The 23998-nt window shown below is 37.7% G+C and overlaps 1 protein-coding gene across 7 annotated transcripts in view; it reads left to right on the plus strand.

Moving 5' to 3' along the window:
* Positions 1-12798: 12798 nt before the first annotated feature.
* Positions 12799-23998, plus strand: part of RNF180 (ring finger protein 180) — a 299183-nt gene continuing 287983 nt past the window's right edge. For 6 of the 7 annotated variants that reach the window (XM_067031022.1, XM_067031024.1, XM_067031026.1 and 3 more), the window contains exon 1: positions 12982-13240. In XM_067031022.1, the coding sequence (XP_066887123.1) occupies positions 13205-13240 (36 nt within the window). In that variant the 5' untranslated portion in view covers positions 12982-13204. Of the gene's footprint in view, positions 13241-23998 lie in introns of all 7 variants that reach the window. The other variant, XM_059062298.2, reaches the window with a different exon arrangement.

Raw genomic sequence — 23998 nt, forward strand, 5'->3', positions numbered from 1 at the left:
GTTGTTTTCCACCTGTCATCTCCACCTGGTGGGCAAACAGGCACAGAACCTAAGTATAAGTTTCCATGCTGGAGGAATCCTCACTTTGTACCAGTGGCATCAACCACAGCTAAAATCTCCATGGGAAACTGCTGCCCCATCTGGAGGGGCTCTGTGTTATCTCTTATCTTTATTCTATATCCGTTTCTACATAAGAAAATGTACATCCTCTAAATGTACCCATTTTATCTTTCTACCATTCATACCACTATCCCACTATGATGACCTTGCATGATTAATAACCAAGTCATACTTCCATAGTATTGACCTGAAGAGTAAGTAGTTGAAAAATAAGGTACTGTTTATTAAAAGGGCACATGGTAATACTTAATAAATATGTTATTCTACCTTCTATCAGAGGAAGCATTATTTTTTCCAATACTGGAAAACAGAGTTGACATCATTTAATTTATATTTTCAAATTATGATTTTATTACACTTAGAACCAAGAGAAAGACTTTGCAGTAGGCACTAATTTATTTCATCAGTCTGTTCTTGATTATGCCTTTTGTCTCCAGTTCCTATCATGTTTGATTCCTTTGGGCAACATTTTCTATTTGATCTCTTTTAATTCTATTTCTTTGTTCTTAACTCCTTCTTGGGCTCTTTCTCAATTGCAATAAAAATGCAGAAATGAAAGGTTACTGTCCTAGGAACACACACAGCATTTATAAGCAATTTTTTCCTTTGTAACCCCTGCCTTAAGTTATGAGAACACCTGTAAAAAAATTAATGTGAAACCAAAAAACTTTGCCAGTAAGATTTCTAAAGGCTGAATCCAAGCCCTGACCCAATTTAAAGTTAAAGCTCAAGAGAATTATTTAGAATTACATTATTTGTTTAAAAAAGCCTTCAAATGAAAGAATAAAATCAATAATCAAATAATTTAATAAGAATTTTTATTGCTGAAAACATGCCTACTTTAACATAAAACTATCGTTCACTAAATATGGCTATATTTTTCTGAGAATTGATTTATAATCCTGAGATTTAATAACTGAGCACTGAAAGATGTTGATGATAAATATTATAACCTAAATGTTGAGAACTGCCCTAAGGCAATTTGATAATTCTTAATTATTAGGTACTTTTGGTAAATAACAATAGCCTGGTTCAAAGAGATATGTAAGGACAATACATATCTTTGTTCTTCTCCACCAAAGCCTTACAATGGACTCTTACAATGAAAGCAAGTCTCAGACCAAAATTTTCCACAGCTACAAATACAAGAAAATAAGTAGGAACAGCAACAAAATGAGAATGGAATATTATACAGTCTTAAAAAGGAAGGACATTCTGACACATGATTGAACATGGAGGAACCTTGAGGATGTTATGTTAAGTGAAATTAGCCAGTCACAATAGGACAAATACTGTATGATTCCATTTACATGAGGTACTTAGAGTAGACAAAATCCTAGAGACAGAAAGTAGAATGGTGATTGCAAGTGGCTGAGGGCAGGGAATAACTCTCTATTGTTTAGTGAGTACAGAGTTTCAGTTTTATAAGATGGAGAGTTCTGGAGATATATGGTGGTGATGGTACCACATTATGAATATACTGAATACCACCAAACTGTACATTCAAGAATGGTTTACAAGGCAAATTTTATGTTATGTGTATTTTACCACAATACAAAAAATTGGGGACGATAAAAAGGTAATTAACTTATTCTGTAAATTAAGTGACATCTCTGACCTTTGTTCTTTCAAGCACTTTGCAAGAAAGATTCACTCAAGGCAGATGCAACAATATTCTTACTGTAGGGTTCTGCCAACCTCCTGGTAAGATCAGATGACAGACAACTACAAAATGTCTAGACATGTGATGCAATGGAGTCTTCAGGCATGGGATCAAGCTGTTCTCAACAGCATAGCCTATTGGAATTGCTAGATTCTTATTTCCTTTTCATGCAAGTGTAGAAGTAACCGTGAAGGTCTTTTTGCCAATCTGTATACTTTGAACACAACTGGCCACATGAATGAAGAATCATTTCTAACATCCATATACTAATTATCAAATCTCTTGGTGTAGATCAATGATAAAGCTAGTCACTTTGGTTAGTCTTTCAAATACTAGCTAAACATCTCTGGGATATGGATTCCTTATTAATTATTTCAACCATTAGCAAGTTATCCTGGAGTGTAAATTAAAACTAATACACATATATATCACACTATTTCTCTACCTGCAGATTAATAGCCCTTATTAGTAACTGGATTACCCTTCATTGATTCTTTTCAAATAGTATATAGGTTATTATGTAAGCATTTTAAGGGCAGAAAATGTCTATCTTCCTTACAACCTCTCCAACTAATTCATCCCTTCCACCCCTCTTATTTTCCCAACTTTCTTGTTTTCCTATTCAGCCTGATCTTTCAGTGTTTCAGGGAATGACTTCTATGTTAAGCCCAATTTTCTGTCCATCCCATTACTATTCTCTTCACTGGGGTGGGACTGTGACAGTCAGAAAATAGGCTGGTTTTCCTTCTATGAGGAAGGAATGAGACAAAGTTGTAAATATCCAACAGTAAAAATATTCATTATGTATTTCATTATAAATTCATCATAAATTTACAATCTCCCACTGCCCTAGGAGAACGGTCCTTGGTACCTGGAGGGTCCTTTGCTGGTGAGCTCTGTGAGGTATGAAAGTTTAGAGGTAGAAATTAGAAAAATGCTAAGTTGCTCTGAAGAAGGAAAAAGAGAGAGAGAGGGAGGAGATTGAAATACCTAAGCAAAGAAGGGCTAGGAGGACAGCAATCAGGGGGAGCTGAGCTGAGACCTGTGAGGTGGAGAGGGCAGAAAGAGGAATCTGGTGATTTTGCAGCCAGGAGCAAAGACTCAGGAAGGGACAGCCAAGTGAGATTTAAAAAGTGATATGCCATGTGAGGTGCAACATGATCCTTCTGGGATCCACAAAACTACAAAGATTGCAATGTGCTTGCTTTGGTTGAATTTCTTGTGGAAACAGAGACAAGAGCTGACTGAGAAGAAGAGGGTCAGCTGACCTGTAGGTTATATAAAGATGCTGAAGATGCCTTAGAACCCACCTCTGAGTGAGGGGCTGAGATTTGGAACACTGTATAGAACAGTGGAGGAGAGGGAGCCATGTTCTGCATACACCAGGGATAGAGCAGCTGGCTACTCCTGCTACTTTCATACTAGGTACTAGAGAAGACACACTATAAATCAATAATAGGAGTTTCCTAGCTTTGCCAAAGAGCAATAAACACATAGCATTTGTGCACAACATTCTCCCATTAGTCCTCTTGCAGGTAAACATTTAAAGCATTTGGTACCTTAAAAATTTGTTATTTCTTCATTTTTATCTACTTTTTCAGCTACCCAATTGTATCTTCTAGGTTTATCCAACTAAAAGTACACAGCAGATGAGAGGGTGTGGAGAAAAGGGAACCCTCTTGCACTGTTGGTGGGAATGTAAATTGATACAGCCACTATGGAGAACAGTATGAAGTTTCCTTAAAAAACTAAAAATAGAGCTACCATGTGACCCAGCAATCCCACTACTGAGCATACACATGGAGAAAACCATAATTCAAAAAGAGATATGTACCACAATATTCATTGCAGCACTCTTTACAATAGCCAGAACATGTCCATCAACAGAGGAATGGATAAAGATGTGGTACATATATACAATGGAATATTACTCAGCCATAAAAAGGGTCATTTGTAGAGACGTGGATGGACCTAGAGACTGTCATACAGAGTGAAGTAAGTCAGAAAGATAAAAACAAATATGGTATGTTAACACATATATGTGGAATCTGACAAAATTGGTATAGACAGTCTTATTTACAAAGCAGAAATAGAGACACAAACGTAGAGAACAAACGTATGGATACCAAGGGGGTGGGGGGGATGAATTGGGAGATTGCAATCGATATATATATACTATTGATACTAGTATAAAATAGATAACTAATGAGAACCTACTGTATAGCACAGGGAGCTCTACTCAGTGCTCTGTGGTGACCTAAATGGGAAGGAAATCCAGAAAAAACGGGGATATTTGTATACGTATAGCTGATTCACTTTGCTGTACAGTAGAAATGAACACAACATTGTAAAGCAACTGTGTACTCCAATAAAAATTTAAAAAACAAAAGAAAACAAAATGTACACAGCAGAAATAGGAAAGGCACATATACTAAGAAGAAAGAGAATAGGAAGGCATAATAAGCATGGCCAAAAATATAAAATATATGCTAATACTTCAGAGAGCAGCCACAGCTTAGAACATGCTGTGCCAAATCACAGTCAGGATCCATTTATGATTCCAGGTTTCCAAACCGAGCACCTGACTAGGATTTAGCACTGTCCAGTTTAATGGTCACCAATTCGGACGAATACATGGAAAGCACATTACCAAATTTAAGAGCGCTCAGCAGTAAAATCAGTTAATAATACTCTAAATAATAGAATCAAGATTTTTGAAATATTGGTAGATTTGTATCATTAAACAAAACCAACATGGTAGTTATCAGCTATATGGATTGCCAGTTACACAGAGACTTGTTTTTTGAGCTCTAGACTCATACTTCCATCTGCCTAGTTGGCTTCTCTTCTTGGATATCTTATGGAGATCTTAGGTTTTATATATTCTAAACCAAATTCTTGCTTTTCTTCTCTAAAGCATGTTTCTCTTCCAATATTGTCCATATAATTTGAGTGCTACTTCCATCCAGCCAGTTATGCAAACAAGAAATATAGTACAGTCATTATGGATACCAACTTCCCCTCAAAATCTCTCAAATATGAAGGTTATTCTGTTTCTACCCATAATCCCAACATTTCTCAGTGGCCTCCTAATTGGTCTTCTTAGATCTATTCTTAACTCCTTCCAATTCATTCTCCACACTATGGCTAGATTAATATTTTCAAAACACAAATCTGAACAATCCACCCAGTTGCTTGAGCTCCTCAATGGATTCTCACTCCTCTGGCAACAAAGAACAAAATATTTATCATATCCCATGAAGCCCTGCATGATATAACCCTTTTTTATCTTTCTAGCCTCATTTTACATGACACTTACTGTCTGGCTGTATACCAGTCCCAAGGGCTTCTTTCTGAACTGACAATTGACAGAGCTTTGCACAGACTTATTTGTGTGATTATTTAATTGTCTCCTATACTAGGCTGAAGCTTCCAGAAGGGTAGAAACGATTCTTGTTTCATTTACCATTGAATTCCCAGTATGCAGCATAAGATTTGACACATAGTAGGTACCTATCAAGTATTTGTTTAATGGCAAAAAGATAAAAGTTAATGGAAATACATGTTAAAATTCTGTATTTTGTTCCAAAATCTTAATGAATCAGAAGAATTGGATTTGAATTTATGACAAGTTCAGTATAAACAGAGTATAACTGCCATGAGAAAGCTACTACAATCTTTGACAACACTAATGGACATATAATGTAATGGTCAAGGGAGATGAAAGCTCCTCTGTGCTCTGCACTGCCAGACTGTGTCTGTAGCAATATGCCTTTGTACTTGCTGCTCCTGCAATACTCATGTCTTCGTGTCTCCACATGGCTTACCCTTATCTCTTTCATATACTTGCTCAAATATCACTGCATCAGTCAGGGTTCCAATAGGAAATAGCATACTTGAAATAGGATAATGTCAAAGAAGGCTCATGAACAAAGGGACTATTTTCTAAAGTGTGGATATAAAGAAACCACAAAGGATAGTGCAGTAACCTAGAGCTCACCATGCCTAGGCCTAAAGGGACAAGAAAGGGAGTGGTTACTAGAAACAGAAGGAGAGAGAATTTTGCAGAGCCAACATCCTTGAGAGGAACCAAACTTCTAATAGAGGGACACAGTCAACCTGAGAGTCCTCACTAAGTGACGACCAAGGAATACATATCTTGACCTCACTCTCCTCCCTCCCTCCAATATCTTACAAGGATCCCCAATGGTTAACCCAAACGGGAAGCCAGGTGGCAGGGGAACTGCTGATCTACTCTACAGGTCAGCCTCCTGAGATGGAGAATAGGTGGGATAAGAAAAGAGAGCAGATCTAGAGGGGGTGAACAAAAGATAATGGGCATAGTCACCTCGGTGACTCCCTGATCACTCTTTTACATTGCAACCCCACCTCCACCCTCAGAAGGTCCTACTTCCCTTCACTGCTTTGGTGTTTTTCCACAGCACATATTACTTTCTAACATACTGTATGTTTTACTTTTTATTTGTTGTTTTTCCCATTAAGAATATAAGCTCCACAGGGTAAGGACTTTTATCTGTTTTGTTCACTGCTGTATCCTACCCTTAGAGATAGGCCATGTGATAGATGCTCAGTAAAAATGTCTTGAGTGAATGAAAGCACTAAGTCCTGGGTTCTCATTTTTAAGTTTCATGCATTCTTAAGGGGGACATCAAATATTAGAAGAGAACACTAGGATAGTGAAGGGTGTGGTCTGCATGTGCCATAAATGGTTGAAAGGCCTGATCACACTTGGCCTAGAAAAGATATGACAAAGGATTGACTTCAAATCTGTAGAGGGCTAACCTTTGAAGGTTAGCCCCATGAAAACAGACTTATTATATTAATGTTACATAAGAGGACAGAATTAAGGGCACTGGATGAAATGTTATTAAGCAAGAAGAGTTCAGATCAACATAAAGAAACTATTTGATTAATTAGAGCTGTCTACTGACAAGACAAGGAAAATATTGCCTCGTTCAGAAGTAAATTGCTCATCCCTGGAAGAGCCCTATCATAACTGAATGGCTATCTTCTAGGATATTTTGGAAGCGATTGCTAAATTGGAAGGAAAGTTGTACTAAATTTCCCATATAAGTGCACCAAATATATGTTTTGATTGAATAACTGAATGCTCATACAAAATGCTTTGTATTTGACAAAAGTCAAGGTCAAAATAAAATATTATCGTTACAGGATGAATTTCTGGGATATCAAAATAAAGCTGAAGTTTTATTTTAAAATATTACTGTAATGTTGGTATTAAATTACAGTAGCTATTTTAAAAGTCTGGCATTATAATATGATCATTAATCATCACTTAGCACCATAGCTACTAGACTGCTTATAAACAATCTAGTAACTGCAATGCACATAGATTATAAGTAATCTATGGTAACTGCACTGCATGTTTGTGATACTAAGCATTCACCTTCACTTGAGGTTGGTGGAGATGCAAGATAGTTTTGGCTGTTTCTGCCAATACTGGATACTGCAGTTATATTATTAATCTTTCCTTCCTCTCTAATAATAACCAACCAAGGTTATTCTCTCTTAACTTTCCTAACTTATCCTCTGTTAACTCTCGGAACCCCAAGATTCTGTTACTAGTGATGGATGCAATTTCAGTGATAAACCCAAACACTGAAGCCTCATGCCCTGACTGAGCAAAACACTTCCTGAAGCAGACTTAATTTACTTGCCCTTACTTTTAAAAAATTTTTTCTTGCTTTCATGTGCCCATTGCGTCACACAATCACTTGAGAGAATTTTTTCCTTAAACCTTGGATCTAGTAACATATCAAAGTAGTAATATGATTGGCTTTTAAAATGAAAAACGTCTCTATATTATAAAAAATGACACTCTAGTCAGTATTTGGCTTTTTGGCCCTCCAAAGACTGAGGCCAAAGTTAAAGATGAATTCTGCCTCAAGACTGACTACATAAGACAGGCCTGAACTTCCATGCATCCTTGGTTTTTTAGAGTGCCTTCCAGTCCTAAAATTCTATGATTCTGTTCTTTTACAGATAAGGAAACTGAGGTTCAGGCAGGTTAAGTCATTTGACCAGAACTAGCACATACTTAATGAGAGAGATGGGCTTTGGTCTTTCACCAGAGTGGCTTTCATTTGTTCAATTATGCATATTGCAAAGGATAAAACTATTACATATATAGTTAAAATGTCTACTATCATGGACGCAATGTGTCTAGAACTTTGCCCTCTAACTCTGTCAAAGCAAATCTCAAACTATAATCTTTTTTTTTTTTTAAGAATTAGAGATATGGCCTTCTTTATTTGGTACCTACAGTGAAGTTAGCAAATGAAGCTATTGGATTGCAAACTTGTGATCCTTTCAGTAAAGGACAGAAGTGATTATTAAAGGATATGGGACAGAGATATACATGAAATAATATGTACCAGTGTGAATGATGCTATTTTGGTAAATTTGTAAATTTCATGTCCACAATGCCCAAGGCTATAAACTTAAATATTAAAGCACACTGCAGGTTCGACCTTTTGCAGGGAAAGCAATAGGCTATCTGACAGATTGAGACCTTGCTGCTGCCAGAGAGTGAGCTAGAGTGAGAAGTGTCACAATATTTGAGAGATTATATTTGCCTGGATTGCTTTGGGAAGACAGCACATATGAATCACGTTTTTTTAAATTCTCTGCTCTTTCTTTTAATTACCCCCTGATAAATAACAATTGCTTCCATAAACCAATTTCATTTAAATTGTTAAACCAAACAACTAACATTTGGAACAGGTCCCATAACAACATTTGAAGATGGAAGGTGTATGTAACCTTTTAACTAGTAATATTCTCAATGTTAGATAAGTGAATTGGTTACACAAGAATGCTTTGAATTATTAATTTAGAAAAGACAACGCTAAGGTGAGGGGCAGCAGACTCAAATTGATTAGGAAATTGCTTCAATAATTTGGAAGGAACTACTTTAATGAAAGTTAGTGTTAAAATGTGTATCCTTCTAATTAGGTTAGAAGTTAATGTGAACTCTACCTAATGGTTACCGTAGTAGCTATCTAAATTGTAAAACAGTTCCTTATTTTAAAAATGACATATTTAAATAATTTTATTCTTTACAAGACACTGTCACCTATTGTTCTCATTTGATAATTTCCTTTGATAATCACAACAACTAAGACATACCGTTTAAGATAAACCATTTTTATAGTTGAGGAAACTTGGAACTAAAGTTATAACTTGCCTAAGGTCATGTAGTTGAAAAATCATGAATGTCAAATCTTCTTTGACATTTTCACAATATTGTGATTTTCTTTGAAAGATTTTTCCTCTTAAGTGTTTTAAGAATTGGAAAATTATCATAACTGGTAGAAAAAGTTCTGGCTTGATTTTATTAATACTAATATTAATTTAATCATTATATATTTACTATGACATAATATTTATATATTTTAATTATTATGTAACCATATTAAAGAAACTTATAACTAATATAATGAACTCCTGATTTACTGCCACTAGAGTGGTTTGAATGGAATTACATTCCATTCCAATAGTAATAAAATATAAATTAGCATGCATTGGTTAATTTCAATTACAAAATTAGATTTCTTCAGCTTTTTCAGATTTGATTTGACCTCAGTTCAATTTGGAATATGTCCACTTAGCCTTACACATGCTGAAGAGAGAGAATTAAAAGTAAAACTAAACAATTACCTTTTCCTGAGGTCCCTTTCCATCTCCATCCCTATTACCTACAAATCTCTAGGAGCATTGCCTTTCTCAATAATTTTAGCACTAGGTTCATAACTTTACTAGTGCAGGAACATTCAGCTACATAGGGTTTACTTTGCTAATACCTTTCTGGCCTTATTGCCTCCCTGCCCAACCTGGCCCCATGGATTGCCATTTCTTCAGTTCCTTTACGACACCTTCATTCCTTTGGCTCTTCTCCTTTAGCCATGTTCACTTTCCCAAACCTGAACCTCATGTAAATCACATCATTGTACTGTCTTTTTTTTCTTCCTGGGATGCTGAACATTTTGAATAAGGTCACAAAACCTACATACAGATTTCTACCATCATTCAAGCCTCAGTTGGGCTCTCTATGATGTTCAGTAATCTTTCATTCTGTGTTTAATTAACTACACTCACCACTTATAATGTACGTCTTTTATTTTTGCCTGACCAAATATCTATTTCCATGTTCTGATAACAGCACCCAATATTCCTTTGAGGAACTATGCCTCTGCCACTTTCAGTGTATGTGGTCTGAGTAAGGAGGTTGATTTCCCCTCAAAACCAACATCCCAACACACACACACACACACACACACACACACACAGAGTTTTATGGGTGATCAAATAATACTGAACTGGCCAACATGCTAGTTATCTCCTTTTAGTGACAGTAATTGATGGGGATGGGCATGCAATCCAGGTCTATATACTGAGACTCAGTTCCAGAAATTTGCTGCAACTATTGGGAAAGAAGTATTCTTTTTCCATTGTGGTTGCTAACTTGGTTGAATTTACTCCTAGAGTTCCTGGTGGCCAATCTTGTCATGACATAAACTGATCTTGCCTAAAAATAAAGCCAACACAGAGCCAAAAATAGAGGGAAAAGATGGAGATATTTTGTTCATGGCATCATTTGATCACTTAGATCCCAAGGTACCTAAAACTATAATAGACTTATTCTTATGAAATAATGAATCCTTTCCTTGGGCCAACTAGAGTTGGAGTTCTGTCATTTCACTGAAATGAGTCCTAACTAATTATTACTCTATAGAAACTAGTTTCTTAAAGGTTGTCAATAATACTAACAACAGCTTATATTTATTGAGTATTTACTATGTGCCAAATATTTTAAGTACTTTTTGTGGATAAAAGCATGAAAACCTCTTAACTCTATAGTGTTATTATTATAATCTTCTATTTACAGATGAAGAAACTGAGGCACAGCAAGAAAGAAACTTGTCCTAGGGTTTTATGATTATAAACAGTAGAGCTGGGATTCAAGCCAGGGCACTACGATTCCAGAGCCCCACACCTGAGCTATTATTCTATGTTGCCTCATGGGTCGGCAAACCCAGTAGCTTTTCCTCAGCCTCAGACTCTTTGCCACATTTGACACTATCTATTTTCTTCACACTCTCATGCAAAGCAAAGGCTTTTAGATTAGATTGGGCCTACCTGGATAATCCAGGATAACCTCCATATTTGTATTCATAACTCTAATTATATCAGCAAAGTCTCTTTTACTATGCAATGCAATATATTCACAGATTCTGGGGATTAGGACATGGACATCTTTTGGTGGCCATTCCACCTACCACAGTTTTCTTGGGTGTAACCTTCACTTGTCTCTTCTATTAGACCCCCTACCTTACCTCTTTGTAGTGGTAGAGCACATTTTCCAATTGTTTGCTGAGAAAGAATGCATGAAAACAATATTTAAAACTTTGCATATCTGAAAATGTCTTTTTTTAACCTTTATTTATTTTTTATTTATTGTTTTTATTTTTGGCCACACCATGCAGCATGCGGTATCTTAGTTCCCAGACCAGGGACTGAACCCATGCCCTGTGCATTGGGAGTGCAGGGTGTTAACCACTAGACCACCAGGAAACTCCCTTTTTAATCTTTATTAACTTCTAGTTGGAAGTAATTTTCCTTCAGAATTTATCTTTTACTTATGTTTCTGTCAAAAAGTCCAATGCCATTCTGATTTCTAAATCTTCATAAATGATCTATTTTTTCCTCCCAGGAACCTGTTACAATCTTTCTCCTAGAACCATGTGTTTTGAAATTTCATAAAAATACATTTTGACATAGATCATTTTTATCCATTGAGCTGAGAGCTTGTATCCTATTGCCCCTCAGGGCTAAGAACTACTGTCCTGGTTTTCTTCAATAATTATTTCTTCTGTTTGCTTTATTTACTATTAGATATTTGACATTTCCTTGCCTAATTGTCATGGTTAGAACCTGCAGTACAATGTTGAAGAAAAGTAGCAAGAGTGGGACCTCCTTTGTCTTACCCTGATCTTAGGTGAAAGTATTCATTCTTTTACCATGAAGTATGATGTTAACTTCAGGTTTTTTAAATAGATGTCCTTTATCAGATTCAGGATGTTCTCTTCTATTCTTAGTTTGTTGGGTGTTTTTAATCATGAAAAAGTGCTAGATTTTGTCTAGTGCTTTTTCTTCATCTATTGAGATGATCCTGTAGTTTTTTGTCCTTTATTTTATTAAGAGAGTGTATTACATTGATAGTTCTTTTTATTGAACCAACCTTGCATTCCTTAGACAAATCCCTCTTGGTCATGTTGTAAAATGCTTTTTCTACATTGCTGGATTTGGTTTGCTAGTTTTTTGTTGTGGATTTTTGTATCAATATTAATAAAGTCTGTAGTTTTCTTTTCCTGTGATGTTTTTGTTTGGTATTGTTACTGTTGTTGATTTCATCGGATTTTCAGGTGGGAAATCATTGCGTATCGCCTTAGTCTTGGAACAAGGCTCTAAATAAGCCAGTCAGGTAAATGGAAATGTCTATATCTAGCAGAGAAAGCTGTACAGTCCTTTGAGGTCCCCCCACCCAGCTTCGTTCCCCTTCCTCAAGCCAACTAATAAAACTTGCTTTTTTATATTCCAAACCTTATTTATACTCTTTTGATCATCTATTTTCATTGCTCTGAATCCAGAGTTCACGACGTGCTGACAAGTCCACATTTACTCAAAGCAGCCCCCTAGCTCCCTGACTAAGCGATTTTGATTTACCGCGGGTCATTAACTCACCTACCAACTGTAATTTGTCAAGTGTGGAAACAAAAACACTTTAGTAGTTAATCCCAGTTGCACTTGGATGGAACCTTAGGCATAAGAAGGTAAGCAACTAGGACAGTGATATCAGGAGGGAAAAGTAAACTCAGATAGTGGCGCTGCCTTAGGAAAAGTCTAGGCGTGGAGATGGGTCGGGGGATGCCAGCCGATCTGAGCAGGTAATGGGCTCAGCAGGTGGGCTCGGAGCTCTGAACTACAGGAGGGGCTGGGTGAGGCCACGGGAGAAGCAGGCACACGCAACTTCTGTTGCTCTGGTAAAAGGATGACCAGAGAGCACAACTTTCCCTCGGTGCTGCCCGGCCCGGCTCAGCTGGCGCTGCTGGCAGGGCTGCTAAGGGTCGGGGCGGGGCGCCGCCCACGCGCGGCTCGGGCCGGAACCCGCTGAGGTGGGTGCGCAGAGCTGGAGAAGGCGGGGAGCGCCCGTGAGCCGAGACCGAGGCCGCGGGCTCCGGGCCGCCGGCGCAGCTCGAGCGCTTTCCGCGGGGTTTGGCTCCTGTCGCTTCCCGTCTCGCCGAACCTGCATCGCAGCCAACAGAGCCGCCGCCGCGAGTCCTCAGAGCCGGGCTGCTGGCAGCCGGGCGCTCCGGGACGATGCGCGGAGCGGGCGGCTCCGGGACGCGGTCTCAGGTGAGGGCCGGCGGCTTGGAGCCCGGCGGGGTGCGGCCGCCCGAGGGTCTGGTCTCGGCCCGGCCCTGCCTGGCCGCGGCGGCTCGGGCCCCACGCTCGTGCAGGGAGGACGCGCCGAGGGCTGGGCTGGGTTGGGCTGGCCCGGCTGCTTCCCGGCGCGGCCTCAGGTGATGCGGAGGCGGTTTAACTTTCACACCTGAGGCTTGCGCGGCGGCGGCGGCCTCAGGGTGCGACCCGGAGGGAGGGTGGAATTACACGGGGTCTGGAAACGTGAGCCTGGCGGCGCCTTGGGCGTGCGGGGGCGTGCGGGGCCGGTGTGGGCCGCCCTCCAGGTGGGAGTTGAGGCGCTGTGTCCGGTTTCATCTCAGAGCTTGTGGGGAGAGTCGGCACACACCCCCTCCCACGGCCCGTTCTCTTCGCACAGACCCACTTTCTTTTGTCTGGTCCATTTCGGTATCGGCGTTTCAGCTGCTTTTGTTGCAGCCTCGGGTCCGGAGTATACAGACTTGTCAGGCAGAGGTCATGCATGGGTAAGCTCTGAAATGCAGCGGGGCGGAGGTGGGGAGAGGGTCCATAGGGTGGCGGGGAGTTATTATTAGTGCCCTAATTAGCTCTAACGTGTATATCACCGAATTCTTTTCGAGACAGTACTCAATATTTTTGTAGCATCTAATAGTTTTAACACCTGGGAGAGCATTCATTAGTCAATTTCAAAGAAGCATTGTGTGGACAGGTTACTATTAAGTTACCCATTTTACAGACCAGACAGCTAAGGCACCCATGAGGAAAAGTGATTATTTCAAAAATAAGCAGGCAGCCCTTGTGGGAGCTGTTATTAGAGCTTATCTGACAGAGTTGTCCTCAGTCTGGTCAGTCACTCAACCTCAAACAAAATTTAGCGCTGAGTGCCCCTCTAATAGGCGTATTTTTATTTACTCATTAATTACTAAAACCTTTCTTTAAAAAAATAGAGTTGAGTCCTTTCATATTCCTGGCCTAGTACCCCTAAAAGTGATACTTAAAAGACCAGAATCATTCCATTTGTTGAATAGGATCACTGGAATTGTAGTAATGACTAAATTTGTTTTTCTTTTCATCTGTCAAACCATTAATTTCCCATATAAAAATGGTGCCACTGGGAGCCCCAGTATACCTGGTGATTATCATAGCAGAGACCCTAAATGTTAATTTAATGAATAAGTGGAATGGTGGTATACCTGAGCAGCAAGTTTTCTTTTCTCATACAAAAGAATTAAACATTTAGAAGAATAATCATTTTAATAATTTCAATGAAAATTAACTTGTAATCATGTGCATATTATGTTGTGCTCTTTCTCCAGAGCCATCGACACTTTACCCGTTTCCTTAGGGTTTGCTCTTAAATGATTTTGCCAATATATCTTTTTTTTTTTTTTGCAGTACGCAGGCCTCTCACTGTTGTGGCCTCTCCCGTTGCAGAGCACAGGCTCCACTGAGCCTGCCATTGCTCACGAGCCTAGCCGCTCCGCGGCATGTGGGATCTTCCCGGACCGGGCACAAACCCGTGTCCCCTGCATCGGCAGGCGGGCTCTCAACCACTGCGCCACCAGGGAAGCCCCAATAGATCTTTTATTGCCCCATTTTTCTTCGTCTGTTTCATTTATATATTTGATTTTTCAAAGTGAAGGTATTTTTTCTTCCAAAATTCAAGGAAAAGAGTCTTTAAAAAAAACAAGCTTTTTTCTCTTGATAAAATAGACTTAACTAGGCTTTTATGAGTGTATCTGAGGATAGACACTAGCTTCTTTAATAAGTAACTCCTGTACATCAAGCAAGAATTCTCCCCGTCAAGTATGCAATGAATTAATAATCATTTTAATCCCTGTAATATTTTATGACACATCTACCTCATATAATGCCTTTTTATCAAACAGAATAAAGCTAAAAAAAGTTCAGTTAAATTTTGCTAACTACATAGCACACATTTTAGGGCACGGTATGACTAGACTTAATTACTGACTCATGGAATAAACACAGTTCTCTTTCCCTTACACCATCTTCACTCAGCACTCTGGAAAAAAAAGAATGATAATCTGCCCTATCTCTCATAAAGGGATATTTGGAGAATTAATGAAGTAGTGTCTGGTAAATATTTTAAACCCCTTGGAAGAAAGCTGCTTTGTGACTTTGAAGTGTGACTATAGGGTCATGAAACACTACCCCTTCCCCCAAACATGCTGTCAATTATGTTTTTTTTAGAGTGGTCATTTCAGGTAGTTATTTTAGGAGGCTAAATACTTATTCCAAAAGTGCTGCTGCTATTCACAATTATTTTGAATATTTGAAAAATTTAGTTGATTTACAAGCAACATAAAAACATGATTTTAGAATCTCTTTTATAAGTACTTGTCTTTGGTTTATATTTTGTAATCAAAAACTATGTAACTCAGTTTGAACATCTCTTTTATTTGCTAAACTTGGCAGAATGATTTCTGCATGGTTGCAAAACTCAGCTCTACCTTCAATATTTTACTGCTATTAAAGATATTTAAACAGTTATCATGAAGGCTATGAAGACAGTTTTGAAAGGATGTTTTAAAAATAGTTTTGGGACTTCCCTGGCAGTCCAGTGGTTAAGACTTCGCCTTCCAATGCAGGGGGCTCAGGTTCAATCCGTGGTTGGGGAGCTAAGATCCCACATGCCTCGGGGCCAAAAAACCAAAAAACATAAAACAGAAGCAATATTCTAACAAACTCAATAAAGACTTTAAAAATGGTCCACATCAAAAGATCTTTTAAAAAATAGTTTTAATTAATGGCAAGATTATTAGAAGTAACCTTCCCAGAGTGACTACTCTGAAATGGGTACTGCTTACTTGTAGGCTTGTATACATTTGTAATACATATATGTATATCTATGTGTACATTTGCATATTGTTAAACATTTTGAAAGTAATAATTTGGATTGCAACCTATCAATTATTTATTTCAAGTAGAATACATTAAGTAAACCACATATAATACTGGAACTGTATTAAGTTGTGGCTATATTTCAAGTGAAAAATTGAACTTCACATACATGCAAGTGTAAATCTTTATAATAATTTAGAATCAAAATTTAGCTCCACATTATATGTTTTGAGTGTAATATAGCTAGGTCAAAATGGCCTCATCAAAATACGAAATTCCTATTTTCAAAAAAATCATTAGCAAGTTGTGTGTGGGAGAGATTTTCTTGATCACACCGATTACTGGATATGTTCATTTTCTTCATTTCTGGATTGTTTGAAAATTTTGTATCTGTATTATACATATTATATATCATATAAGTGTCAGAAGTCTGTTATAACTATATTAGCAGTTAAGAAGATATTGGCCTAGTCCTCTAAAGTCATCAATCAGGAGTTTTATGATAAACATATGAAATCATTTCTGAGGGATCAGAAGTAGGGAATTTTCCATGCAGTCAATAGCTTGAGAACAGGGATAGTATTGTGGCTGCAGATATACCCCATTCCATTCCTGAATAATAAATACATAATAGGGAGCATATGAAAAGAAGGGGTATTATCCTTTTGATATTCAAATGGAAAAAAGTTCCATTACTTAGCAGCCAAGTCTCTCTTTTTAAATGAGAGTAAATGGTAACTTTGAAAGAAGTCACCTATTTTGATATGCAGATTATTGAAGTGACAAATAAATTATCAACTGACAAGCAGAAAATTTCCCCTAGCATGGGCCTTTCTAAGAGGAGCAAGTGTGATGGTAAACATTACCTTCTGGTTATATACAGGGGTTTGTCTCCCACATAATGGTCCATGCCCATCTCATTCCATTGATGAATTGTACCTTGTCTCTGACCCTCACTCTAATCTCTGACCTTACTTCATCTTTAATTGCCACCTTTGGGTGGAAAGTAGTTGGTTCAGAAAGGAAGACAGCAGAGGGAAGGGATGAGAATATCTGTTTCATGTATAACATGAATTTTCTTGTTTTGGAAGGTTAATAGTTCATTTTTGAGGTCTTGTCAGAATTCCCTGCATCAGAACAGCCCCAATAAGTAGTCAGTCCCCAAAAAAATGATGACATAAAGATGCCCACATTAAAATATCTTCTTTTGGCCCTAGAATAAAATAATGTGTACAAAAATAATATTATATTAACCAAAGCTAAGTATCTTTGGTACAGTAAACATTAACCACATAATTAACAAGATTTTTTTTTTTTTTTTTTTTTTTTTTTTTTTTGCGGTATGCGGGCCTCTCACTGCTGTGGCCTCTCCCGTTGCGGAGCACAGGCTCTGGACGCGCAGGCCTAGCGGCCATGGCTCACGGGCTTAGTCGCTCCGCGGCATGTGGGATCCTCCCGGACCAGGGCACGAACCCGTGTCTCCTGCATCGGCAGGCGGATTCCCAACCACTGCGCCACCAGGGAAGCCCTAACAAGATGTTTTATTGCTTTTCTTGATTTTAGAAAATATTTGAAGAAATGACTTGAATGGTGAGTCTTTTACAAAATGTAGCTGAGGAAACTGGAGCTATTTCATTTTTTTTGTCTTGATAAATTTCTCTGTAGCAAGCAGAAATATTAGAGATTATTAATAATAGAACTGCCTTTAAGTTCTGTAATCTCTTCCCCAGATGTGACAGGTGGAAAAACCTTAGAAAAAAGAAGTAGGTCATTAGCACAGATTTTAAAAGCAACTTCAAAACATCTTTCATAAAATTGCTGAGAAAAGCATGAGGCTTATTCTGATTGAGAATCTCCTGGCCTATTCATAAACCTGGTGAAAAAAATTTTCCGGTGAGCCAGAATTGAAATATGAACACCAATTTAGGCAGCATGGGATGAATAATATAGATATGTGGGCCCATTATATAATGAGTAAATTGGGGACTGTGTTAAAGTTTATTTAATAGAGTTAGAAATTAAAACTAAGGTATATTCTTCTAGACATATTCTGCTTGAATTTTTGGTTTTATTCTTTCCCAGACCACTGGTCTCCTGGAAGATATATAAATTGTATAATTAATATTTGTATAGTTTCACCTGTCTGACTTAGAACTAGCTAAGGCTGTAGAGTCCTAAATAAAGCTTGCTCTACTCTAGTCTGGCATTATACTTTTTGCACACCCAACAACCATACCCTTTCCCAATATAGTGTTTTGGCTTATATTATTTTCTTTGCTCAAGATGCCCATTCCTTTCCATTCTACTTGCTAATGCTATCTAAATTCTCTCTTACCCTTTAAGACCCAGATGGAATACTACTTTTTTCCCAGAAATCCTTCCCTAACTCCCTAGTTCTTGTTTTTAGTTTACCATATCTTTCTATTTGTTAATTACTCTCTGTTTTTGATAATTTCTTTTATTTTGGCCTTGAATTTGTTTTTTGTTTTTTTTAAACTAATTTTTGTTGGAGTATAATTGATTTACAATGTTGTGTTAGTTTCTGCTATACAGCAAAGTGAATCAGTCACACATACATGTATATCCACGCTTTTTTAGATTCTTTTCCCATATAGGTTATTGTAGAGTATTGAGTAGAGTTCCCTGTGCTATACGGTAGGTTCTTGTTATATATTTTATGTATAGTAGTGTGTGTCTGTCAATCCCAATCTCTCAATGTATCCCTCCCCCACCCTGGTAATCATAAGTTTGTTTCCTACATCTGTGACTCTATTTCTGTTTTGTAAATAAGTTCATTTGTACCATTTCTTTTAGATTCCACATGTAAGCGATATCATATGATATCCGTCTGACTTCACTCAGTATGACAATTCTAGGTCCATCCATGTCACTGCAAATGGCATGATTTCGGGGGTTTTTTATGGTTAATATTCTATTGTATATATGCACCACATTTTCTTTACCATTCATCCTTTGATGGACATTTAGGTTGCTTCCATGTCCTGGCTATTGTAAATAGTGCTACAGTGAACATTGGGGTATATGTATCTTTTTGAATTATGGTTTTCTCTGGATATATGCCCAGGAGTGGGAATGAATTTGTTTTCCACCTAGTTTTTTTCCCTCTAAGGCACAGGTCAAATATTCAATATATATTTTCTTGAATCATGTATAGCACCTATAACTCTGGATACTAGCTGGACATATTCAACTTGTAAGGTTAGATCTACAAAAGATGTTTTACTTAAGAGAGTAGGATAGAATATCTTCATGCTTCATAATTGTGTCAGCGTTCTGGTAGAAAATACATAGCAGGCTCAAAATGGAGTAGTTCAGAAGATTAATATTAAAGGTGTTCCTGGGTTAAAATAAACCAACAGTGGATAGTGAAGCATCTCAGGACTAACAGTAGTGGGAACCATTATCATCCCTAGGCCTGAAGAGGTGAGAGAATTGGATCATTACTGAAACCCAGAGAGGGTAGCTATGTGGGGAATGCTGCCTGACTAGACCTCTGGCCTTTCTGTGATTGGGAAGGATGGGGAAATAAATACCCCAGCTTCACTCTCTTCTAGCCCTCTGATTTCCTGGTGGTGCTTCCCACTGGCAAATCCAACTGGAAGGCAGAAGATTAGGGGGCCCTATATTTGCAGGTCAAAAGTCAGCCTCCTGGGAAATAGAGCAAGATAGGGTGGAAAGTACCTCTGGAGTGGGGGGGTGAGGGAGGCAAAGAATATCCAGTGCTTTAATCATATAATCTAGAGAGGGTTTTGATTACAGTTACTTAAGCCTTTTTGTGCTGTCGTTATTTCATAAAAGGCATACCTATTTCTTTCTAGTCTAATTCAGTTACTAACATCCAAGAACACTTTATTTTATGATTGATAAATTTCATAAGAACCACTATCCCTCTTTTGTGGTATAAGCTGGTGTGGTATCGTTATGCATGTCTTCTTAGTGATTTCATTTTTTCACATTTTATGTTTTGCTTGTACAGTGTCCAGGTGGGAGACACAGAACTAACTGTCTGCATAGTCATTGGGAAAACTGCCCCTTAACCATTCTAACCACATGATTTGTCTGAATTAGTCAGGATTGCTCATTTTTCTCTTTGTGCCATTTTCATAGATCAGTGGTTTTCAGTCTTGGTGTATGTGGTTCTCATTGCAGATACTCTGTTTCAAGCAGGTTTAAGATAAATCTTGAACATCTGTTCTTTTAAAAAGCTTTCAGATATTTCAGATGCACAAATGTGAGAAGCACTAGCACAGGTAATCATTTTGGTCATAGTTCCGCCCTCCCCCTTTAATGTACATGTAACACTCTTCAGTAATTAAGGCTCAAATGGAAAGCTAATGCTGCTTTATAGACTCTTCAAAGCAAAAAAGATGTTTTAGATTTTTCACATTGAGAGGTGCTCATGATATAGGATGCAAAATATGTGGTTTCCATATTATTAAAGCAAATAAATTTAAATTTTTAAATATAGGTATAAAACCTTTTAAATATACAGTATAGAGAATAATGTAATGTACACCCATGTTTCCACCATGTAACCTTATATTTTATTTTTTCTGATTTTTTTAAGAAAAAATACATTACAGATAAAATTTAAGCCCCCCTTAGATCCCTTTGAAGAGGTTACCATTATCCAAACTTGGTATTTATCATTCCCATTCATGTTTTTATACTTTTGCTATATATACATGTATCAGTAAACAAACGATAACATTGTTGCACATGCTTTAATTTTTTTTTAATTTTTATATATATATATATATATTTTTTTTTTTTTGTGGTTCGTGGGCCTCTCACTGTTGTGGCCTCTCCCGTTGCGGAGCACAAGCTCCGGACGCGCAGGCTCAGCGGCCATGGCTCACGGGCCCAGCCGCTCCACGGCATGTGGGATCTTCCCAGACCGGGGCACGAACCTGTGTCCCCTGCATTGGCAGGCAGATTCTCAGCCACTGCACCACCAGGGAAGCCCACATGCTTTAATTTTTTGTAGCTATTACTGTGCTGTGTATTTTATTCTTTACCATGTATATTTCTGCAGCCTTTTTTTCCCTTGTTTAACATACTTTGGAATTTTTTCTACATACATGTAGCTTTAGTTTATCAACTTTCATTGCTATAGAATATTCCATTGTATCAATGAGCACAAGTTAATTTGTCAGATCTCCTATTGATGAAATGTTGGTTGTTTCTAACTTTTTGCTACTACAAAATGTTGCGAAAGTGAATTCTTTTATGATATAATATTTCCTTAAATACATACAGACCTAGAAGTAGAACTGCAGACCCACATATACACGTTCTGTCTTAGCAGATCTTGACAAAATGCTTTCTGAAATGCTTGTGTCTAGTTACACTTCCCCATAGTGGTTTATGAGATTTTTGTTGTTGCTTTGTATTATGTTTACACTTGGTCTTGTCAGACTTGTGATGGGCATTAAATAGTATCTTGTTTTAATTTTAATTTTCCTAATTTCTGGTGAAGTTGAGCACTTTTCATATGATTGTTGGCCATTTGGGTTTCCTCTTCTGGAAGTAGTGATTTTATATTCTGTGTTAATTTTTCTGTTGGAGATTTATCTTTTAAAAAATTTGTATTGTAGAATCCATTGTAGATATTAACCATTTGCTTATATTTATAAGTTTCTTCTTCCAGTCTGTGAGTTGTCTCTTAATTTTGTTTGTATTTTCTTATACTGAAGTTTTCAAAGATATCAGTATTTAAAATTTTTCAGTATTTTGCTCTGTGTTTTGAAACAGTTTTACGACTCAACATGTAGTCATAACCTTGGTCTTTCTAAGGTTTGCAGCTCTCTTCCTTACTTTCATAAATTCCTTCTAGATAAAGTAGAGTATAAATAAATAAATGAAGAAATAAACATGCCACACAGTTTATCACTGGAATTTTATGTATATAAAATTATTAATCCTTAACAATTTGTGTAAAAAAGTTTCCCAGTTCAAAAACAGCGTCTAAATAACAGCTTCCAATATAACTTTTTCTCATTTTTCTTAAAGCTCCTGTGAAAATGTAGAATAAAATGGAAACTCACTGCAAAACCAAAAAGCAAAAAACTCCTAAAACACTAAAGCTGGGGGGAAGTAACCTTAAGAAGCAGATTGTCCTCGATTGAAGGGAATTTCTCTACATTAGCACCTGCAAATCCCTATCCCACCCTCACCTCTGATACAGACTGCCTGATAAATTCAGGTAGTTCACTTTCTGGGTTCCCAGAAAATTCCAAGAAGCCACTAGGCAGAATGTAAGGTGTTTGTGATGGGTGCTGCAGAGCATCTGGAGACCTGAGACACCCAGTACCCTGGTGATAATACATAGCAGCATCACGGGTCACGCCAGTTCCTCTCCCAGAGAAACAGGCAATAAAAGATAGTGCAAGATGCCGCTTGTGGAGAACAGAGTAGAGAACAGAGGACCAGATAGTGAAGGCCTGTTAGGGAAACTGGGCTGAGTGCTTTGTGTATCAGCAAGCTCTGCCACTGTAGATATGAGCAGGTGGGCAGAAAAGTGACCATGGGTAATTTCCTCACCTTGTCTGTTTAACGCTAAGTCTTGGTAGATCCCCCCCATGATTGAAATGTATAGAAAGAAAAAGAAATAAAGCAATCTAAAATGAAACCTCTGAAATACTGTGGGACAAAGGAAGATTTATTATTGAAAAGAATTGGAATGTAACATAAATTTCAGACTTGATATATATTAATCACATGAACATGGTATTTTATATCCCTAGTACTCAATTTGTGTTCAGAGTTTCTGCAAACAGTGAAATATTTAACCCCCTCATTGTTTTTATCACGTTGATATTTTGAGGTTCCTTATAAGATTTTGTATGAAGGGTAAAGTGCAATGGCTACTTTCTTAAATAATGTTATTCTCAAAAAATTGAACTTTAAAGAAAGAAATTTCACTAATTAATTTTGGTAGGGGATCTTACTAATCACCATTAAAAGTTTTGTTGTGAAACTGTGGATATTGGATTTACTGAGAGTCAGAATAGCTGTTCAGAATATAGGATAGGTAAGTGCCTCAGATGTCTGGAAACATTTAAAGAAGGCAGGCTAAACCCTGCCTATTTCAGGAGCCTCTAAGGACCTCACTGAATGGGAAGACAGAAGAAACAACTGGTGCAGCATGGCTGTTTCAGGATTATGAACCAAATCTCCATCTTAGCACATCATCTAAGTATCACTGAATTCCATGGACATCCATGCTGAAGGACTATTTAGAATAGCTGTCTGCAGAAACATTTGCTGCCAGACAGTGGTAAACTTATGAGAACAGGAGAATAAATGATAGCAAATTGGGTATATCATGATGTAGATTCTGTAATTCCAAAAAAGCGGGGAGTAAGCAAAGGCAAAACAAATGTTAAAAGTAAAAATGCACTAAAATTCATATGGTTAGATAGGAGTGTGTGCAGTTTTTGTGGACTCTTGTTAACCTATTGGCCCTGATTTATTTTTGGAATGGCTAAAGAAGTGTATTTCTGATGTCACCCAAAAGCTGATCAAGACAATATAGATCTTGAAGCTTAGAGCTAGTTACTGCTTCCATGCCTTACCTTCTGCTTTTCTTACTGTAGTCACATAAGATGCCAGCAGATAGGGGAGGGCAGCCAATGATGTTTGTTGCCTTCTCTGTTCCAGTAAATGACTTAATAGAGAGCACTTTCCCCCTTCCCAACTTTGAACTCTCTGTAAGGACTTCAGTTGACGGTCACTCCTCTTGTCCTTAGAAACCTCAAGATTCTAGAAATAGGAACTTTCTCCTCATAAAATGATGGAGATAGTTTGGGAAGTTACTTTACTTCTCTAGGCCTCAGTTTCCTCATT

This window comes from Kogia breviceps, chromosome 4 (assembly GCF_026419965.1).
Source record: "Kogia breviceps isolate mKogBre1 chromosome 4, mKogBre1 haplotype 1, whole genome shotgun sequence".
In the NCBI taxonomy this organism is placed as follows: domain Eukaryota; kingdom Metazoa; phylum Chordata; class Mammalia; order Artiodactyla; family Physeteridae; genus Kogia; species Kogia breviceps.